The following is a 22,801-nucleotide window of genomic DNA, read 5'->3' on the forward strand; positions in this document are numbered from 1 at the left end:
GGAAATGATGAATAAGACTGAAGAGCATACATCCATGGCAGGGATGTCCAGAAGCTTCGGGGTAGAGGCTATAGCCCTCGGTTTATCTGCTGCCAAACTTGCACAGACCTTGACACAAAACCAAGGAAAAAGTGAGGAAGTTTTTTTGGATGTGTGGCACAGCCTCCAGTCAGAGACAGTGAACAACCATCCAGCTCCTGCGCAGACTTGCCCAACTGCAGGGCCCCCCACCCTGGGAAAGCCACATCTACTGGACACCCATGTGAGGGACAGCAGATGGGATGTCATGGCCCATCAAAGGCCCACTCCAAGCGGTCCCCAGACCCTGCACCAGAGAACACTGCACATGATGCAACATGATGCAACAGATCCACAGTCCTGCAGGCAACAATGTCAAACCTGCCCCCTTTAGGGGAGGCATTTGGGCATTCCCACCTGGCCCATGATTGATCCATTGGATTCTATATTTTCAGAAGGGAACAGTCACCACCAAGAAGACGAGAGGGAGGGGAACAACAAGACGTCACTGGAACCCATGAAGAGGTGATATGTTTCTATTTAACCTGTCTCTGTCACTCTCCCCGTCCCCTCTCCTCCCAGCCCCCTTTTTCTATTTCTTTCTTTCTTTTCTCTTTCTTTCTCTTTGCCTCTTTTACTATTAAATAAAATATATTTTTTTGTATTAACATCTAACCTTGTTTGTGTTTTAATCTCATTTTAGCGAACATTCGAACTCAATTACATTTGGCTTTATTCACAGAGTTCTCTTTGCTCCTCTGTGATTAGACCAGATCACAACAAGAAGGAAAGTTCAAATTCATAATGAAGGAAATAAGAAAGAAAAATAATAGAAAAAAATTACTGTCAATTCAGAATGTGCTTGTACCACATCTGATTGAAAGCAAGCCCATGGCTTGCAAGTGTTAACATTATTTGTCCTCCTCAATACGATTTTCAAATTTGTTTTCTAGCCCTCCTGCATCAAGCCCCACAACATTTAGGATTAACAGTAATTTCTACTTGTTATCCCATAATTATTATCTGCCGTAAAGTAAAACATACTTCTTTTCTCCAGAATACTAAAGCTATACCATACTCAGAAACTGCAGCTGTCCCAGAAATAGTTAAAAACCCACAATCCTAGTTCCCTGAAAGCAGTGGCAGACAAGTGTTTCCAAAAGAGCTCCCAAATAAAGCATGCAAATAAACTACTATTTTGGAGGGGGAAGTTCCTTAAGTTCCCTAGGAAAGACTATTACTTATCTTTCTGCTTATTGCACGTGATGTTTTTCATTTAATAATAATGCTGGGAAAAAGACAGAAGTACCTTCAATTTTATGATTCAAATAGAACCCAGGAGCATGACAGTTAATTTATTTAGGTTAGAGAGGATCAAGGAAGATCTTGATCCTCCTAAGAGAAGAAAGCTTCCAATGAGATGTATCTTATGCTTCCTGATTACACTATTACTTTCTCAGTTGTGAAACAGAAGATGCTGAGAAGCAAAGTCTTCAATAGATTTGATATCACAGTTAAGATAATAGGAACTAGTCTACCCATCTCTATCATTCTGTGCCGCAGAAAGTAAGGTTGAGATGCTTTGTAACACACCAAATAAATATATTTCCTGGTGTTTCTCCTTATTGCAGCTGAACATTTAAACCTCTTAACACCTAATGCTTAAGCTTATGCAAAACAGTAAGAATAAGCTACCTAAGTTGTAGTTGAAACGGAAACCAGTATCATAGCCCTGAAGAGACTGAGCTGATTTCCATTTAATGTTTTTAGTCACTAATGGTATGAGTCAGCATAAAATGCACTCAGATAGCAAAAAACTGTGGGTCTGGTTTACACTGTCAACAACACGTGTTTCTATTCTCAAACTTCCAAAAACAGTATCCAGATATTGCCTTAATTTCTAATTACCTTTTGAAGTGATGCCTAATATTTTTTGTCTTTTTTTCTTCTATTCTCTGTATTCTTCACACACATATCTGGAGCTCTGTAGCCTATTACTGAATTCATAGCTAGTTTTTCCCCAGTACTTTCGCCTGCCCTGAAAGCCAGAAAGACAAAACACATTCCAAGACCCCTATGCTATCTTGGCTCTCCTTAGAAACCAACTTGAAAAACAGCTCTTTGAGACATATTTTCATCAACAAAGTTCAGTCTTGAACTGTGGGGGTAACAGCATCACCACTTACACTCCTAATTGGTGATTTTTGTCAATTATGCTAATTTGTTAAACTTATAAAACCCTATGCACCCCGCAGGGGGAGGTTTGTGGACATTTTCCATATTTGCCCATGGAGGCCTCCAATGAAGATCAGCTTTTATATTACCTCCTATACTAATATTATCTCGGAAGTGTGTGTTGTTTCATTTATAGGTTCTTTAAGGTGCAGGAAAAAAACACCTAAAATTCAGTTATGAGTAGAATACCGTTTCTCTGTCCGGCATTTTCCTACTTCTACATAAAACATAAAAAGACCTATTCTGCAAAAGTCAGTTTCAGCATAATCCTTCCCAGGTCCCATTATTTAGAATGCTCAGAATTTTACTCTCACAACATACACGTTTTAAAATGGTACCTGACTAGGTCATTGTTTGCAGTTTGGTAGCAAAACCAGAAAAAACTTAAACAAAATCTGTCCCTCTTTAGTAAACTTACAGAGTATGTCCTCACTGAAATACCATGCATCTACATTTACTTCTACCCTCTGATCCCAATACCAATTTAATGTGCAATAAGCTTCTTCAACTACTCTAGGCAGGAGCTGAAGCAAAGACTGCTTAAATTATTCAAGATCGTATCTTTCATATGGGAGTCCAGGACAGTTTCAAAAACTTACCTGTATGAGTTTCTTTGTTTTTTGGTACATCACTTTGCTTCTTCCAGTACTGGGTCCAGCTGAAATGAAGTGAAGGTACTTGATCTCCCTTTAGCAGGAACTTTCTTCCACTGAACCTGAGAGACTCAGAAAACTGATGTCTGATTTCACTGGTCAAGTTTTCATCATTTTTGTGAGCAATGAGTTCTTTCTTCCTTTCATTTTTATCTTTTGGAATATATGCAACAGAAGACTTCTTACCTACTTTTGTATTTTTACTACGGTGAGAATCATGTCTTTTCTGACACTCCTTTTCTGCTGGGGGTTTATTCCACACAGGCTTCCGGGGATATCTTTTGTTCACATTATTGTAGCCTTTTTGTTCATCCCCACTTCCAAAAGGTGCATCACAGAATGCCTTTCCAACTGATGATTCTGAAGAGTCAGATGGTGTCAAATCCAACGATGGAAAATTTTCAAACAGCTCTACTTTCTGTTTAGAGCTCACTCGCTTTTCACGGTCATGCATCTGCTTTCCCTTTTCTCTGAAACCTCTCCCAGATATATGTATCAGATGTGTTTTCTTTGGCTTTGCCCCTCTGCTATCCGCATTAGGAACTTCCCTGTCACTCTCTGAGGAGAGAAAATCACTGTATCCTCTAGGAGGTGCTCTTCTACCAGATACTAGTGCAGCATCTGAAATTCCTGGACCTGCAGCAGTATCAGTAGTACTTTGCCTTGTCTTATTTCTAGCACATGTGCTATCATTTCTTAATCTGTGCAATCTCTGGCTTTGCAAGCTGCGATTCTTCAAGCTTTTATTGGTACCAAAATATTGGTGAAAGTCTTCAGAATTCCCATACTGACTTTCCAGATTACAAAAGCCATGATGCTTTGTGGAAGAGCTTTCATAATCTCTTTCAGAACCTCTTTCAGAATACAGACTAGGAATTGGTATATTACTTCTAGTCTGATTACTATTTGAGTCTTTCCTATCTTTATTTACCCAGTTTATATCTGTCGGTTGTCCTTCTCCAGGAATGGAATCAGCAGCAGTAGGGCTGAAATTCAATGTACCTAAAACATAAATAAATAGAAATTCATAAAACTTAAACAGTTACATACTTCTTTTCAACCAGGTCCAGAAGTTCCATCAATCCCACACTTGAGAGAACAACTGGAAACAAGTGTCCAGAAACTAGAACTGAATCATACAGTGCTTTGTAGAAGCCTTCTTGTCATCTTTACAGGACTGTGATGACCCAGAATTAAGAATAAAAAAATAAAAGGTGAAAGAAAACTTTCGAAGCAGCACAAGACATGCAAGTGTGATAATCAATGTTTAACACCTAAAGTTTTTCGTAGCATGTTTACATAAATACAAGAACCTGAAAAAAGGGGTCCTTTAAATGCAATGTCTACATCTAAGATTTGAATATTATACAAAACTTTGAATATAAATTAAAAGTAGCAGTAGTAAATACTTGCATCAACTCTGATTATACTGTTCTAGAGACAGACATATTAAATAAACGGCACAGGACAGTTGTGCAAAACTATTTTTCTGAGGCCATCAACATGAACCATGCTTCTACTTCAGTGGTCTTCTGTAATTTCCATGCCTCTAGATAAAAGAAAGATAAATGCTATGCTACTCAATTTTCTGTAACATTGTGCCAGTAGTGTCTGCCTGCAACAGAAATTATTAGGTGAATATCAGGGATAGTTTAATTGGCTGTGGCAGATTGGTTAAATTTTACACAGTAATGTAAAAAAAAAGTAGTCAATAAAATCTCATGGAGATCTCATGGATCTCATTTTACTGGTTGGGTAGGTTACCTCACATGGTAGGACAGAGCGTAGTTTATTCCTGGTTCATAACAATTAAAAGAGACAATCAAACACTTAGGCCGTGACTTAGGCCAGAAGACTCTCCAAAAGGCTAATGCAATCTAGGTTCCTGAACTACCTACTATTTTTTTTCAATAAAGATTGTGGAAATTAACATTTTGAAGAGAAGAATAAACCAGAACATTTCAAGGCACTAACATGCTTTTTTTCCCCCCAACAAATTTAATTTGTTTTCAAATGAAAAAAGGTTTTTTCAAAACCTCTAGGAATGGTCACAGTGGCAATGTGAAGTTGGTGGCCAACGGAAAAACTATAACATACCACTCTGTGGAAGTGAAGCTTTAACCTTAACAAAAATTAGGAATTTAAAATTACATTTCATGATGTTTTAACCACACTGCCTAATTAATACTTCCGTTTTTAAAGAGCAGTTGAAATTACTTCGGGGATTTTTGTCTTTGCAAAAACTATATTATACATTATTTCTATAATATATATAATTTATTATTATCTATATTTACTATACTCATATATATTAACATTACAATGTCACATTACAAGATAGTCTATGTTATTAATATAGTATATTATATATTATTATATGCCACTCTATACAGTATTATATGTTATAAATAAACTAGATACAAATGGCAAATACAAATAGTTTGGGATTTTTTAAGCTGAAATACTAACCTGATCTTGAGACAACAAAATGAAAAAACCAGACAGAAGTCTGGTCTTCAAAACAGCTCAAGACTGAATTAAAAATCAGTGAAAAAGCTGAATTAGCTCAGGCAAAAAAGAAGTAGAGACACAGGTACTGATCTTTTCTTCCTGGTACCCAGTGCCAGCACATGTGGGAATAGTTCAAAGCTGTTATCCTATTATCTGGGGGATAAGGAGGAGGAGTAGGGAGGTGTTCATACTCCACAGGAGGGGACATTTATTTGCCAAGAGCATGGTCAAAACCTTTAACAGGCTTTCCAGAAGGGTGGTTAATACCCCATGTCTGCCAGTGTCCAAGAGGCAACTGGACAACACTCTCAATATGCTTCAACTTTTGGTCAGCCCTGAAGTGGTCAGGTCTGGATTCAATGACCATTGTAGGTCCCTTCCAGTGAACGATTCTATCATTAGGACTGCAGACCCTAGTAGGTACCAACATTAGGCTTATACATATAAAAGATTCTGGACTGAAAGCATCTTCCCTAGAACCATTCTATTTTTCTCAGCATATGTATCCTGTCCAAAGAATTGCAAATGTAAAGTTGTCCATTTTATTTTCTACAGCTACGCTTACTTCCAGTTTTCCCAGCGTTAAGTTAGTTTCTTTCCTATCACTAATAAAGTGCAGTACAATTGTAAACTATGCACTATAATGTGGAAGGGGCTAACAGTGGGCCTGTTAGCTAGAGGAGCAAGAAGAAGCTGAAAGGAGCTCTCTCCAAGGCTGTAACCAAGGAGAACAAGAGAAGTGAAGAACTGAAGAAAGATAAGAAGAGAACTTTGCATCTGGATGAAGTATTTTTAGAAAGTTAGTTAAATCACTGTAACTTTTCACCGATGGTGTTATGTTGATTTATTGTGTCCAATAGTTAGGGTAGAAGAAGCATAAACAATCAGAGAGTGTATAAAAGGTCAGCCATGTTCGATAATAAACAACTGCCAGCTGAGACTGCTTGTGGTCTCTGCTTTGTGTCGCGACTGCCTCAACAGCGAGGCAGTTAACATTATAACTATATATAGTTAACATTATAACTATATGTTAAAAGCAGTGATTTAATGTTATAGTTAACATTATAACTATAATGTTAAAAGCAGTGATTTAGTACAGACTACTTAAATTTCACACATTTTGATCTGAAAACAGAATGCAATCCTACAATTACATGCAAACCTTATTTGAAACAACCCATTTTATTACCTGTTTTAAGTTTTCTTTTGTATACTCTAAAATTTAAAGTCTGATGGATAGCTATAATTTAATAAAAACAGGTTTACAAAAAAAAAGTCTGCAGAAAAAAATCAGAGACTGGGATTCAGATATTTAAAAGCACCTCCAAAATATGAATAATTCATTGGAACTTTTTACAGCAGTAAGATTCCTATTCTTGCTATCAGCTTCTACATAATGAAGAAAATTCCAGAGTGGTAAATTCTACTGAAACTGATTTCTGTCTGCCAAGACAAGAAACTGCAAAATAAATGTACAAGTGTAATAATAAGTAGCTAACACTGACTGAAATTGTCTCTGACATGCTTACATATAAATACACAAAAATTCATGGTAAAAGGGATGCCCCAAAGCTAAAGTTCAGCCTGTATTTCTAGAAAATAAACACAGAATATTATAATACCTTTAGAAAACACTTCTATATTGTCTCACCTCTGTGTCTGAGAACATCATGGAACAGATCCTCCTAGGAGTAACACTAAGGCATATAGAGGACAGGGAGATGATTTAGGACAGCCAGCAGAGCTTCACAAAGGACAAGTCCCACCTGACCAACACAGTGGCTTTCTATGATGGAGGGATTGCATAAGTGGACAAGGGAAGGGCTGCAGATATTATTTATCTGGACTTATGTAAAGACTTTGATATGGTCCCTCCCAACATCCTGCTGCCTCAATCAGAGAGATGGGTGTACTATTATGCAAATAAAAAACTGGCTGGAAAGTAACATCCAGAGAGTAGTGGTCAATGGCTCAGAGTCCTGATGGACATCAGTGACAAGTGATGTCCCTTAGGGGTCTGTATTGCAACCACTGTTCTTTAACACCTTCATTAATTATATAGTCAAAGAGATACATTGTACCCTTGGCCAATTTGCAGATGCTATCAAGCTGAGTGGTGCAACTGACATAGCTTGAGAATGGAATGCCATCCTGAAGGACCTGGACAAGCTCAAGAAGTGGGCCTACAGGAATCTCATGAGGTTAAACAAGACCAAGGACAAAGTGCTGCACCTGGGTCAGGGCAACCCCAAGTATCAATAAAGGCTGGGGGATGAAGACACCAAGAACAGCACTGCTGAGAAGACTTGGTGAATGAGAGGCAGACATGACTTGACAACATATGCTGACAGCCCAGAAGACCAACTGCAACCTGGGCCACATCAGAAGAAGTGTGGCCAGCAGGTCAAATGAGCTGATTCATGCCCTCTACTCTGCTTTGAGTATTCCACATCTGGAGTGCTGCATCCAGCTATGGGGTCCCCCAGCACATGAAGGTTATCAACTTGTTGAACTGAAGCAAGTGTGGAGGAGGCCACCAAGATGGCTGGAAGGATGGAGCATATCTCCCATGAGGAAAGGCTAAGAGAACTGGATTTGTTCAGCCTGGAGAAGAGGCTCCAAGGTGACCTAACTGCAACTTTCCAGTACCTGAAGGGAGTCCACAAGAAAAATGGGCAGAGATTTTTTACAAAGGCATGTAGGGACAGGACAAGGGGATCTGATTTCAAGGTAGTAGAGATTTAGGCTAGATATAAAGAAGAAAATCTTTACTGTGACAGTGGTAAGGCACTGGAACAGGTTGCCCAAAGCAGCAGTCCCATCCCTGGAAGTGTTTAAGGCCACACTGGATGAGGCTCTGAATAAGCAGGCCTAGTGGAAGATGTCCCTGCCCGTCACAGAGGGGTTGAAACTAGATGACTTCTAAGGTTCCATCTAGCCCAAGCCAATCTATGATTCTATGATTTTAACATCCCTAGGAACTTTGGTTTAAATTAGAATGAAGCATATGAAAGCAATATGGTTTCATGCCTGTTCTACCATAGCATTAAACCCCTTCAGCATTAACTGTTGACAGAGCCAGAATGCCCCGGCAAAGAGGTAGTCCTTGTGAATGATCTTTCAGAAAAATAATTTGATATGGACACATTAAAAAATATTAAGCAAATTAGTAAGTACTCATTTCAATATGTACAAGATAATTTTCAAAAAAGGAGCTTATACTTGGGAACAGTACTGCTAACAGCTTAGGTACTTTTTTATGAATACATTAAGGATGACATTTGAAGGTGCCACTTCAAGACATTATGCCTAAGTGACATATTTTAGAACAGTTTCACAAAGGTATATTCAATTACATTTTTAAGAACCATTACATAATGTACTTTAACTAATATGAAGTTGATAATTAAAAACAAGTATAAGAGAAAAAAAATATATTGACACAGCTAATCAGAAAAAAACCATAACAGTCCACACAGCTGCCCTTTAGGCATCAGACTTAGTACTTCTTTCTTCTCAAATTAATTCAGCTTTACTTCCTAAACAGGAAGAACTGATTTCCTTCAGAAGTTTCCTAACAGTATAAAACTGGAATGAAACAAACAATACTGATTATTACCATTCTTTCTAAATGGACTTCAGAAATTTTTTAACTGACTGCTTTTAATGAGATACCCATGAATTCAGCCAAAAATAGTGTCTTGCACTGTGTGCAAAAACAGTTTCTTCAGTACTGTTTGGCTCCACAATGCAAAAAAGGATATAAAAATATTAGGTGTCCAAAGGAAGACAACATAGATGGTAAAAGGTCTAAATTACATGAGCAGCTGAAAATACCAGCTTTGTTGAGCTTGGAGAAGACTGAGGAGTCACTTTATTGCTGCCTACAGTTTTCTCATGAGAGGAAGTGGAGAGGCAGTTGCTGATTTCTTCTCCCCAGTGGCCAGTGATAAGAAGTGAAGGAAAGCTTAAAGCTTGGTCACAGAAGAGGTCAGATTGGAGAGTATCAGGAAAAACTTCAATTAAAGGGTGGTCAAGTACCAGAAAAAGCTTTATAGGAAAGTGGTCATGACCCCAAGCTTTTCAGTATTCAAGAATTGTTTTAATAATGTGTTTACCTATCTTATTTAATTTTTAGGTTGCTCTGTGTGAGCACTTGACTCAATGACTGTTGTGAGTCCCCTTCCCCTCAGAATGTTTTATTAATAGATGTTCTATTTATATAATATCTCTCACCTATAAGACAAAGCTGATTTTTCAGGATGGATGCCTTCATTTTTAAAACAATTCAAATAACCTATTCTTTCACCTAAAGATAGATGACAGTAGAATGTGCACACAACAGTCTATTCTTGTCAGCATTATATATATCCAGACAAGATGATTCAGTCATCTGCACATGAAGCGCAAGTTACACAGAAGACACTCCCTGCAGCTCTTAAAATGCCTGTATTAAACGGAACAACAACAACCCTCCCAAAAAAAAATTAAAAACCCACAAACAAACAAAAAATGAATGGTCCATTATGGAAATTTGAGGCTTTCCCCATAGCACTGGAAGCTTTAAATCAGACTACCAAGTTTATATTTTCTGTCTTCTCTGATCACTTTATACATTCACCTACAGCATCTTATTATTTTCAAGATTACACAGATTTACAAAATGTTGAATTAAATGCAAGGCTGAAATATCAATCTTGAAAGGTTTCCTCCCCACTCCTCAGCAATCAGAACAAAACTAAAGTTAATCTGAACCTGCATCATACAAGTAAGCATGGCAAAACAACGGAAAAACTGTTTTCTTGCATGTTCACTTAATCCCGGTCCAGGCCGTGTCCCTAAGACGCTCTCCATCCGTGAGCCCCTGCCTAGATTCCTCAGAACAGGTAGCACCTGCTCCAACCAGTAACCTCCTGCATGTCCAAGACTTCTACTCAGAGATCCCTCTGAGATCCCTCAAAAAGACGCGGCTTTACAGCAGCTCGTGGGCCTGAGACGTTGTCATTGTCACTGTTCTTGTGCGGGCAGCCTGAAATCTGGGTTTCAAGGATATGGGTGGGCAGAGAGCAAACAGGTTTTCCAGTAACCAAGCTCTTCTTTATGTATTTTCTCTGGCGTTACCAAAGACGTTACATTCGTTTGTCCCATACTATGAGCAAGCACGTTTCTCCTCGGGCAAAGTTCTTCCTACCGGGCCCTGCGGCACAGGCGAGCCCGGCCATTTTGGGCGCGACAGGCACCGCTAAGTCGCGCAGGGCAGGGGCGGGCCAGCTGCAACAGGTGGTGCCGCAGCCCGCACCCTTCAACAAGCCAGCGATCAGTGGCGACCGCTTCGGCGCGACGTTCTACCCGCTAGTATCGCTGGGGAGTGATGACTGCGCCTCCCCTTCACTGCGCCCACCCAATTCTGCAGTCCCTCTCCTCAGTCTCTCTGCCCCAAAACGGCAGCCACGCTCACCTGAACCGGGCCGCGCCTCCGCCATGCCAACACCAGCCCCACTCCGCGGTCCGGCACGGTGCTGCCGCGCACGCGCACAGCTTGCGCATGCGCCACCAATTGAGCCGTATCTCCGCACGCAGCCTGCACCGCAGTGGAGAGAGAGAGAGAAGGACCAAGCACGAGGCGGGAGGGGCGGAGCCGGGGGCGGCCGGAGCGGAGGACAAGCGGGCTGTTGGGTTGCGAACCTTGTTTGATACTGCAAAGGAGGAAGAAAGGAAGACAAACAGAGAGAAAGAAACACTAGGTCTGGCAATTAATGGACCTTTTGGTTGGCAATCGGCTTGTCTCCAGCATTTCAGAGCCCGGCTGAGCGGGCCAAGAGCAGGAGGGTGGGTACAGGACATCTCGGCCCTCTGTCTCCACGTGTAAAAGATGTGCTTTCTCTAGGCACAGGATAGAAAGCAGGGATCTGTTATCAGGCTATCTTGAAGGAGGTAGAGACATAAAAAAGTCCACACAAGGACTGCAGCTGGTGCTGCAGACAAATCTTATGTTCCAGCTACAAACACTCGATAGAACTGCATGATTCGTCATACTGCGGGTTTCAGCACCAGTGTTTAACCATTTTATGATTCACACCTTCCTGCAGAGGTTGCAGTGCCATGGTTACAGTACATCTACAGAACAGCTCAGAGGCCTTACAGAGCTGCTGATTTTTAGAGAGACTGCAGAGAAAGCTCATAGTTTTGTAACATCAACTCAGAAGAACGACACCTCAGGAGCACTGCTGCACACAGCCTGTCTGCATTTTAACCTCCACACCTCACCCTCCTACTGAAATTCTCCGTTCAAAGTTCCACTAGCTGCATAGCGCTACTGTTCATTGTGGGCAAAGTTCGTGGCTTCAAAGACTTGTGGGTCTTGGAACTTAAAGAACTTGTGGGTTATTGCAGAAACACTAGCCACTGAAGTGCCCCCCAAACTCATGCCATTGCTGCAAAGGAAGCTTGCAAACCAGTATGGCAACAGCCTTATGAAGATGCTACATGATTGCCATGTATTTTGAATGTATATGAAGTGCTTTGCTGTATGTAAACATGGTGATCATCTAAGGCTGCAAAGAAAGGTATGTGTCAGTAACAATCCTTTCAGGGATGGTGTGTGGTTTTCCTGCTGCTGTCAAGAAGCTTGCATTAGTCCTCTAGCTCCCATAGACTTCTCTATCACTACTGTAAAGATGTGACCATAATACTCATATAGAACTACTACAAAATTTCAACACTGCTTTTCATGAATACCACAACACCTCAATATGTACCCTGGGTTTTTTTTGGTTTTTTGGGGGGGTTTGGGGTTTTTTTTTTGGTTGGTTTTGTTAGGTTTTTTTGTTGTTGTTGGTTTGTTTTGTTTTGTTTTTTTGTTACCACCAAGAAACCAGTCACTGCCTGGAAAGCACTAGTGAAATTTTCCTGTGTGTTCTGCTGCACAATTGCTAATGGTTAGGTCTGTACAGGTTTTCCTTTGTTCCCCATTTTCTCTGTTTATCTAAACAGTTCTGCTTTTTTTCCCCTTTTCTGTCTTAAATTTGCATTGAGTGAATTCCAGCCATTCCTGATAGCCTAACTTAACTGCCCAGCATTTCTCTACAGGCATCTGCTTTTATTTTCTTCTTTAGTTTAGCCAAAGTAGCCTTTTTATTTTTTCCTCATAATTTCTTCTTTTCACTTCAGGGATAGTGGAAAGGTTCTCCCGACTGTATCATACACCCTCTCTTAAAACATGTATTTTGTTTTTACTTTGTCATGCTTGAATATTTATCTTCCGATCCTTTTGCCATTTTTCACTCATTTCTTTGCTCAGTGGCTGCTTCTTTTCATCTGAACAGTAGGACTGTAAGGATGTAGCAGGGACAGACTGCTCCATGTAGAAGACAGAGCTAGGAGCTAAGAGTCAGCAAATTCAATACCTGAGCAAGAAGAGCAAAGTAGGTTCACCAACACTCCAGGCAAAGGGCCAGGTTGTCATGCAAGCCTGTAGTGACAGGGCAGCTTAGGATAGAAGTCAAGACAGTGGGTAAAAGTCAGTGAGGTTAGGCACAAGCATACCTGCAACATAGTTTAGGCAGAAGTAGAGGAGGTGTTATAAAGCAGTGAGGGAAATAACAAAGGGTAGGCACTCTGAAGTTGGTGTGAGTTCATCCAGACAAACCCTAGCCCCCAGGATGTTGGGGGTAGGGACATGGGAGAGAATGTCCTTGGGGCTCTTATAGTCAACTCTCCTATATGCAGCAGGGACGACAGTAAACAGCTTGCCTTTCAATGAAGAGGGGGAGATGAGGCAGGGAAGCAGAAGGAAGGGAAGCCCTAGCCTAGGTCTGTGTCAGCATGCATGCCAAGGAAGACAAATCTCTAGCAGAAACACATTCACTTCCAAACAGTCATCATGGTATAGTAATTTCTAAAAATGTATTTTCATTTAGTCATTTAGTCATCAACCAATAGTCATTTCTAAAAACCAGCCCATGGTGAGGTCAGTGACTGCTGAGGACATGCCTTGACATGAAGACAGCAAGGTTGTCATGATGTGGAGATTCTGGTGAGGAAGATAAAATGGACTACAGCCAATAAACTACAAGTCTAGATGTTCAGCATGAGTCTCCTGCATATTGTACCCTTTGTGTGAAGTATTTCCCGGAGCTCCTGATTTTTAAAGAAGCTGTTCCTAGGTATTTCAAATGCCATTGGGGTTACAATCCCTGCAGGCAGGAGCAGTAGCTTATACAGTAGTGTGTACATTTCCAGAAGGCAAGGGAGGAGTTATAAGGTGCTGCAGACACAGTCAATTGCAGCACACTGTGCTCTCTTTTGTTCTTTCCTTCCTTACATAAAGCCCTTATGGACAAGCAAAAAAAAAAAAAAAAAATCATCCACCAATATGTGCTTTCATTTAAAAAAAGTGCTTGTTGCTGGGGACAGCTTTTTAGAAGCATCCTTCCAAAAGCTAGGTTTGGGCATAAAATTGAAAATAGAATCCAAACTTGTGACAGATAAAAAGTAAACCATACCATGAGACAGTCTAAAAGAATTTGAGGAATAGCTTGCATAAGGAATAAAATCTAATAATAAATCCCTTTTCAAAACACACACTTCAGGCCCTGGCTGTCTGCCCGACAGACTGCAGTACCAGGAAAATTGAAAGAAATGTAAAAGAGCATACAAAGAAAATAACAGAAAATCTAAATTAATTTGTTACATCTGTGTTCACTACAGCAGAGATGGATGAGATTCCCAAGCCAGCTCTTCTTTTTTATGAGGGGACTCAGTAGGGGTTGTGTCTTGAAAGATTCCATATGTAACATATAGGTTATGGAACACATAGGCAAAATTAATAATAATAAATCACAAGGACCAGGCAGTATATAACCAGCAATTCTAAAAGAATTCAAGAGGGAACTACAAACTGTCCTGAAAAACCTCTAGTACAAAACTGATTTGGTGTAGAAGGCAGAGTTGTATCTGCTATAGCAGACTCTTGAAAGCTGATTTTAAAAGGATACCATAAGAAAACTAGAAAAGTACAGTCCTCATGTCCATAGCAGGTAATTTAGTGGAAACTGTAAAATGGATTAGAATTGGCGAGCATATGCATAAAGATGCTGTAATAGGGATGAGTCATAAAGGCATTTGTAAAGGGAAGAGCTGCCTCACAATCTCACAGTCCTAATGAAATACTTATTAGTCCCTCATGGCTAAGGGAGATAGATCCTAGAAAACTGACAATACTGATTTCTGGAGGGAATTTGGAGAGGTCAGTCATTAAAAGCTCTTAAAAGTTACATTGCCAAGAAATAAATAGTTGCAGGTGTAAATAACTGAATGAAAGATAGCAAATAAGACAGTCAATAGTCCTTTTTCACAGGAAAAGGAAGTAATCAATAGGGTCCCACAAGGAAGTGCTTTGGAATCTAATCATTGCAACATATTTCTCAAGGTTCTGGAAATGGCACTGTCAGAGTCTGCTGACAGTGCAGTGTTATTTAGGGAAATGTAGGCAATGGCAGACTGAGAAGAACTGCAAGCAGAAGAATCTTTGAGTACTGGGCATATAGGCAAAAAGATGGAATTTAGGGAAGCTCATTGTAAAGCAGGGCATGTGGGAAGAAACCATCCCACCTTCACATTTAAAAGGAAGAGCCCTGAGCTGTTATAAGACAGGTAGTTCTATGAAAATGTCTTATCTATGCCCAGTAGTGTGAAAAAAAAAAGCAAATCAAATTATTAAACTTTTCTAAGAAAGGAGTAATAAGTAGAGGTAACATCAAGACACTGTATAAATAGATAAATATTATACACAAACCTGGGTCCTCCTTCTCAGAGGACAAAGGAATGGGGAAAGGACTTTGAGAGGTGACATAGAGTTAGAGATCATTTAGAGTCCTGTCCAGGAAGCAGGGGCAGAGAGTAAAATATAAAACTAAAAGAAGTTAAACTGCACTTATACTACAAAAAAAGTTTGAAGCTGAAAACCATAATGGTAGGGTACTAATAACGTGGTACTAGTAACAGAATGACCACTTTGGTTTGAGAAATCTGAGCGTCAGTAAAAAGACAGTGGCCCAGATGAGAGTCTCAGACATGAATTTTCAGATGTTGAAATCTGTACCCACTTCTGATTTCTGAGGTCCATCGCACAAGCTGATCCTGCCTTTGCTTCTGGTGTCCTAGGTGCTAACTGTGTTTTTCGTGCTTATGGAAGACAAGTTTTGAAGTCTTCATGTAGCCCTTTTACCCAGACAAAAACAGTTGGCCTGCTGCAGCAATTCCCTTCTACACGCTGCTGAGAAACCAGACCAGTCCTACATGACTCCAAATGGTTCACACCTTGGTTTGAAGACTTCAGCAAGCAGCAGCTCTGCTGTCCAAGGAGGAAGAAATAAGCAGGTTCCCCCACCTGCCTGAATAGGTGATGAAAGCTGTCTGCTTTGTGCTAAGAAAACTCCCCAGTCTTCCCATTTATGAAACTCTCTGGTAATCACACTCCCAATGGCAGAGACCTTAACTCCTAGGACTGAAGCCGCTTTACCTCAACTGGCTCCAATGAGCTGAAGGTGGCTCCACTTGACAGACCCCATTCACATGCAGTCAGACCTGGTTTCCTTCCCAGTTTGACCCCAGATTTTCCATAACAGAGTCTCAGATGTTGAGTTCCAAAAAGCAATTTATTCACAGAACAGTAACACAGAAACCTGTTATCTAAAAGGTCAGCATTTCACAGCCTCTTGTCTCAGGCTCCTACCCAGGGCTCAATCTGCATCTTAATTTGCTGTTAAATCATGTGGAGGGGGGGAGGGGGAGGTGGGGGCGGGCAGTGGGCAGGAGACAGAGATCACTTACCCCCAGGTTCGCGTGGCAACAGAGAGATTTTATTTCCAAAGCCCTCCCTTATATAGAGCATTTGAGAGACCTGCTTTGGATGCTGTCATTGGTTTGAACTCCATGCCCCTTCAGGTTCTGGCCAGTGAGATGCCTGCAGCCTTGGGAGATATATGATTGGGCAAGACCGCTGTCAATCACGGTAGCAGCTAGCAAACTGGGCTAGGTGGACCAGATGTATTCCTCTACAGTTTGGAAAGCAGCAAATGAGGTAGAAATGTGCATCCCCAGAGACAGCATATTGTGTTACCAGGAACTAAGCATACATCACTGTTACAGTACAAGCTAGCTTGTACTGGGCAATTAATTTGGCTGTAAATAAGAAAACCACCTTGGTTCCATAAGCAAGTCTCTGGCTGAGCGATTATAGGATAGATTTAAATACATACAGGGACTTCGCCTAATCACGTTCCACCCTAAGCTGCACACATCTCACTGGTTGGGGAGCTAGGTGGTGTTAAAGTCAGAGCAATGAGCTATCTTGACCAAGAGATTCAAAACCTGCTATTTCAGGAGAGTGCGGACAATGAAACATGCTATTGCAGCATGAAGACATGAAGTGTGTGTCATTTCTGTCTCTAACAACCGACTCCACGTAACATGTGGTGGCCCGTGCGAGGAATGGACTCAGCCATTTTAAATAACTGTGGTATTGCGGGAAGACAAGAACAGCAGCAGAATATTGCCACAGGCAGCAGAATTGCTGTTGAACAGCAGGTATGACAGTAGAAAAGCAGTAGAAATTGCCACAGGCAGCAGAACTGCTGCAAACAGCCAATGGGATGGTGGATAGTGGTGCAATATTGCTGCAGCAAAAATTGCTGTGAACAGCTGGTGGGACAGCAGAAAGTGGTGGAATTACCACAGGCAGAGGAAAATTGCTGCAAAATCCCAGCGATAAATGGCAGAGTGTGCCACATGGTTTCAAATCCCCCTTTGTAGATTGGAATCACTGCTAGGAACATGGGAGCATGGGCTTCCCTCCAAGTAAGAACTTTTCTTTTTAATATTATGGCAAAAGCAGTGACTAGAATGCCAGTGCCGGTCACTCAAAATGGCGATGAGCACAGGGTGCAAGAGACACTCACAAAAAATGTCAGAGAAGCTGGGAGCTCCACTGTTGGAATTTGGGACTGTGAAGAGGGATGGATGTACAACCCTCTCAGAGGTCTCAAGTGTTCTCATGTTCTCATATTTTTCTCATGTCTTTCAATTAATTCACAACAAAAGAAACAACATATGGAACAACAAATTGCTTTTCCTGTTTACAAATTGATTCATCTGTAAGGTTGGTTCTTCTCACAGTTCTAAAGTTGAATGTTTTGAAGTTATAATTTCAGTTTGGTGTTAAGATGTAACTCTGTTTACAAATTGTTTTTCTAGTAGTTGTGTTCTTTCTCAAGGTTCTAAAGGTTAAATGGTCTCTTGCTTTTAGTGTTAAGTTGCAACATAACACTAAACTTTGTAACTTAACTTTGTAACTTAACTTTTTAACTACACTTAACTTTGTAACTTCTAAGAAAAATAGCCTGTGACATATTAGCCTGAAAGATTGTAAAATTAGTAGTTCTCACCTAACAGCTCATAGACATGAATGCTGCAGCTCCAGTGATACATGGCCTCATGCAAATTAAACCCATGCTGTCTTCTGTCACCCTGTTTGCAAAGGGCCCTTGCAGATAGGCAACAAAGAGCAGGTCACAATATTTAACAAAGAAAGAAAGGAGATACTACAGTACAAGCTGGCTTGTACTGAGCAATTAATTTGGCTGTAAATAAGAAACCCAGCTTGGTTCCACAAACAAGTCCCTGGCTGAGAGATGATAAGATAGATTTTAATACATACAGGGACTTCACGCAATCGCGTTCCACTCTAAGTGGCAGACGTCTCACTGGTTGGGGAGCTAGGTGGTGTTAAAGTCAGATCAATGAGCTATCTAGACCAAGAGATTCAAAATCTGCAATTTCAGGAGAGTGCGGACAATGAAACATGCTGCTGTCCCATGAAGACCTAGAGTATGTGTTGTCTGTATCTCCGACCACCGACTCCATTAAACAGATCACCAGCCTGGAGGTATAAAGTATCGTTTTAGTGCGGCATCCGTAGGGAGGTAAGGAAAGGAGATGTGCATGGCATATTAGGAATACGTGGTAGCACATAGGACCAAAGGCCTTCATGTGAAAGGACTCCTGGCAGCTGACTTCTGTTATGATCCAGTTATTAAAATTATTAGAGACATGCCTCTGCTTGAATTAAGGTGCAAATGAGACCATATGCTGAACTCAGTAGTATCAATTTTATTTAACAGTGAATATGAGAGGGAGGGGGGAGAAGGGAGAGTGAGAGAGAGAGAGAAAGAAATAGGAGAATAGTGGGGGAGAGAAAGAGAGTGACAGAGATGACAGATTAAGTAGAAAATATCACCACCCTCTGGATCCCAATGGTCTCCCCATTGATCCTCTTCTTCTGGTCTTCTTGGTGGTGAGAGTCCTGCAAAACAGAGTTCAATGGATTAATATACCTTTGGGCCAGATGGGTATGCCCGGCTACCTCCCCTAGGAGCAGGGGGCAAGTTTGACATTGTCTCTTGCAACAGACTCTGCATCTGTTGCATCAGTTTGCATAGCAGGCAATCCTCTGGTGCAAAGTCTCAGGAATGAGTCTGAGGGACTCTTTCGGGGTCTAATGGTTTATGAAACCTCCTCAGCTGCCTCTCAATATGAATGTCCTGTGTGGATGGGGCCTTCCCAGGGTGTGGGGGAGTTTACAACTGAGTCAGTTAGTGTAAGGGAGGATGGGTGTTATCTTTCTCTGACTAGAGACTACACCCCACACACAAAACTCCCCTCCTTTCCCCCTTGGTTGGGGTAGAGTGTATGCAAACCTGGCCTCAGGAAATGAGTTTATGGGCTATGGCCTCCCCACCCCAAACCCAGCCACAGCTGATTTTCAGGAAAGCTGCTGGGTTTGGCTTTCTTTGTAGATACATTCTTTTCCCTTAGCCTTGTTACTTCCTCCTAGACCTGAGATTATTGGATATTAGTGTCACCTTTATGTTATCTCAAGTTCCCTTTAGGTGGCTTAACTCACAGTCCAAACTTTCAGTCAAGAAGAATATTGAGGGAGGGGAGGACTTAGGTGGTGGTAACTCCTTTATAGTTTTGCCATAATGGGCAAAAAAATCTTTCATAACAATGTTTGAGCCATTAACCATAACATTTCAGTCTGACACAACTTCTCATTTGCTTGCAGCAGGCAACCTATTTTTGGTGAAGAATTTAGCTGTAAACTATAACTTGCCTCAAAGTTTCTGAACATCCATAGTTCTGCCTGGAAAATCTGGATAAGTAGTAGTAAATGCTGCTGGGGTCCCCAGTATGAACAAAAAGCATTTCCAACATCCACGTGAAATCCAACATATTGGGCTTACCATGTTACCATGTGTGGCAGCAACTCTCTGGCCACAGAGAGCAGGCACAGACTTTCCCAGGCATTTTCCTGGGGAAGGCTGTGAGAAAATCAGAGAAAAGAATGAGAACTAATTCTTATCTCCACTTGCTGCACCTGTTGTTCTGCACATGTGGAATGTGTTATGGAGATTTGTTTACCAAAGGGTGATTTTTTAATTGGACACTGGATGGTGTTTGGGTTGATTGACCAAGTAGGTCAAAGCTGTATCAGACTGTTTGTAAGGGTTACGAGCTTCTTAACAGATATAGTATAATATAGAATAGAATAAAGCAATTGATCAGCCTTCTGCAACATGGAGTCAATGCTAATTATTACCCAGCTGGGGGCCTGTGGTGACAACCATGTATGTATTTTTCAGAACTATACTTCTAACCAGCACACAAGGCACTTGTTCCATTGCATCTGTAACATGTACAGCTGACATGTGGTGGATCTAACAAAGAGCAGTGACATTCCTGTGATTTCTAGTCAACTCTTCCTACTTTCTGTAATTTCAAGGAAAAGAATACAAGAGGATTCTACCAATGTTTGGACACAGAATTTACTGCAATAAGAGTAAACATTTTCCCAAGAAAGATCTTAAAGTTTAATCACAAGGGACTTTAAATAGATCATTGTAACCAGTACTCTTTCCTTCCCTTATCATGTAAACCACATAAAATAATTCACTGCATAGTATAAAACTGTACAGGAGGACCATGCCAGATAAATTACCACTTGGATGTCCTCCCAATACTGAGAAGAGGCACTAAGAATGATACTTAAGAAATTACACATAAAAAATCTTTGATGCCATGGTAACAGAATGAAGAACCAAAGCCCCTCTCAGAGTTATTTTTATAATCAAAAGAAAGTTTACCTCTAAATTAGCAATGATGAGTGGCAACAGAGCTGCTTTCCAATATCTGACAAATCAGAGAAAAAGAAAATAAGGTCTAAAAAAAAAGTATTGCAGTACTGAAGAAATATGCACAGAACACTCATAAAATATGGTAAAGAAGGAGAAAGTTTTAGAAGGGAGACAAAAATATATCATTGGCACGCTGAACTAGATGTTGACTCACCCAGGTTCCTCCACAATATCCACGAGACTATAAGAAACAGAAGCTTTCTGTGTCCTGTAGTACACTCACCTGAAAAAATATATTTATTTTCAGCCCTCTGAATACTATGCAGTGATAACCCAGTAGATGAGTTCAACTGTTATGTCTGGATTTGTCTTATACTAGAGCAAAAATCCAAAAGGGCAGGTGAAAATTGAACAGAAAAGCAAAAATTAGAATATTCTTTGTCAAATTCCTTTACTGTCAATTTATGTAACAGAAACTCATAATTCTGCAGAATGTGTGTGTGTGTGTGTGTACACATATCTGTATAAAGAGGGGAGGGAGAGAAAGAGAGAGAAGTAAAATAAGAGAATGTTTGGTTTTACCAGATAGCCAAAGGTAAATGACTCCACTATGACTAACTGCAAGTGATCATAGAGCTGGAAGCCCAGTTAAACAGGGTTTCTTAAGGGTCTACACTGAGACTGACACTGTTTCACATCATCACCAATGGCCTGGAAAAGGGGACAGAAGGGCCCTAGGACCCTGAACAAGTTGGCATATGACACAAAACTGGACGGAGCACATGACATTCAGAGGCAGGCCTGTGTCGGAACCCAGGACTCTCCTCTGGGTGCCCTGGATGGCCAGAGCTGCTGGCGGGGGCTCTGAGACCCTGGCACGCAGCCAAAGACACACGTGGGGTTTTGATCTTAGCCCATGGAGCAAATGACTAACTCTGTATGAAGAATTACAAGCCACACACACAAGTTTAGATAGCATAGTAGAAGTAGTCACAAAGTGGAAGGAAGGATTTTTGAGTGCTGTACAGGAGGGTTTTAAGCCTTGTACGCAGTGGTCCAAGTTTTGTACATGGGGGTCAGGGGATTCTAAGATGGAGGGATTTGGGTGTGCCCTGTCCTCTTTCTTTCTCCTTCCTAGCCTCCATGTCTTTGGTGATGTTGGCACTCACAGATTGGTTTAGAGTAGAAAGTCACCATTCAATATAGATAGTACGTACTGGGGAAAAGGTATAAACATGTAGTACATAATATATGATATAAAAGATGGCACCAGCCCCCTGGGAGGGCAGTGTGCCTTTGTCTGACCTGCTGAACAGGCCACAGCAGTTCAGGAGAAGAATCTTTTAGATAACCAACAATAAACTACCTTGAGAACAGACAACAGACGACTACTGAGTCTTTCTTCGAAGGCACGGGTTGGGGGAGGGACTTTTCCATCTTTTGGGGTCACCCCAATCCGGGGGTGAAACCCCACAGGCTGTGATTCACATTGACCTTGACAAGCAGGAAGAACGGTCCACTAGGAGGCTGATATACAGGGAGAGGCTGATCTAACTGGGTTTATCCAACCAAGAGAAGACTAGACAAAATCTGATTGCTGTCTTCAATTATCTACATTGTTTCATAGAGAAGAATGAGCAAGCAATTCTCTAAGATGCGCAACAAGAAGCAACAGACTGAAACAACCAAAATTCTGACTGGAGAGGATAAAAAATTCTTCAATCCTAGAACAGTTGAGCAGGTTGGCCAGTGTCCTGCATAACCCAGAATGTTATTGTTTTCTATCTCTAGCTGTGCTATGTCATCTGCCTAAAATTTTTACTGTTTCTTTAAGAGATGAGGTCCAGAAATGGAACTGCAGAGGTGTCTCAATTTAGAGACAAATTTAGGAGAAACAGTCGGGAATGAGTTGTCTCGTCTAAAAGGGTTCCAAGAATCCCTTTCCACCGATATGAAAGGAATGAGAGGGAGTTGTCTTTACAAACAAACTGCAGGCCTGCTGGTCGATAAAGTCAGATACTGATAGGTGAAAGAAGCAATGATAGGAATCATACCTTCCTAGGAATTCCACTAATTTACATAGACCTTTGCTCACCCAAAGCTGTGCTAAATTCCTGGACTTACAGAAAAAGAACAGAAAAACTAAGAAAATGAAGGAGGGGGCATGGGGGAATGCACATTAGAAGGAGG

The 22,801-nt window shown here is 40.9% G+C and overlaps 1 protein-coding gene and 1 long non-coding RNA gene across 11 annotated transcripts in view; one reads left to right on the forward strand and one right to left on the reverse strand.

Annotated features, from left to right (window-relative positions):
- NFX1 (nuclear transcription factor, X-box binding 1) overlaps positions 1 to 11,017 on the reverse strand; it is an 80,272-nt gene extending 69,255 nt beyond the window's left edge. For all 10 annotated transcript variants that reach the window (XR_005255831.1, XR_005255830.1, XR_005255832.1 and 7 more), the window contains exons 1-2: positions 10,876 to 11,017; positions 2,853 to 3,908 (exon numbers count right to left, since the gene is read on the reverse strand). Coding sequence is in view for 6 of the 10 variants with exons in the window: in XM_038128084.1 (XP_037984012.1) it covers positions 2,853 to 3,908; positions 10,876 to 10,900 (1,081 nt within the window). In the remaining 4 variants the exon portion in view is untranslated. The remainder of the gene's footprint in view (positions 1 to 2,852; positions 3,909 to 10,875) is intronic.
- A 109-nt stretch (positions 11,018 to 11,126) lies between these two features.
- LOC119697370 lies at positions 11,127 to 21,524 on the forward strand. The gene is made up of 3 exons (XR_005255834.1): positions 11,127 to 11,983; positions 15,582 to 15,819; positions 16,803 to 21,524. It is a non-coding gene; the product is annotated as an uncharacterized LOC119697370 (long non-coding RNA).
- The last annotated feature ends 1,277 nt before the right edge of the window (positions 21,525 to 22,801 follow it).

The sequence above is a fragment of the Motacilla alba genome, chromosome 2, assembly GCF_015832195.1.
Source record: "Motacilla alba alba isolate MOTALB_02 chromosome 2, Motacilla_alba_V1.0_pri, whole genome shotgun sequence".
In the NCBI taxonomy this organism is placed as follows: Eukaryota; Metazoa; Chordata; class Aves; order Passeriformes; family Motacillidae; genus Motacilla; species Motacilla alba.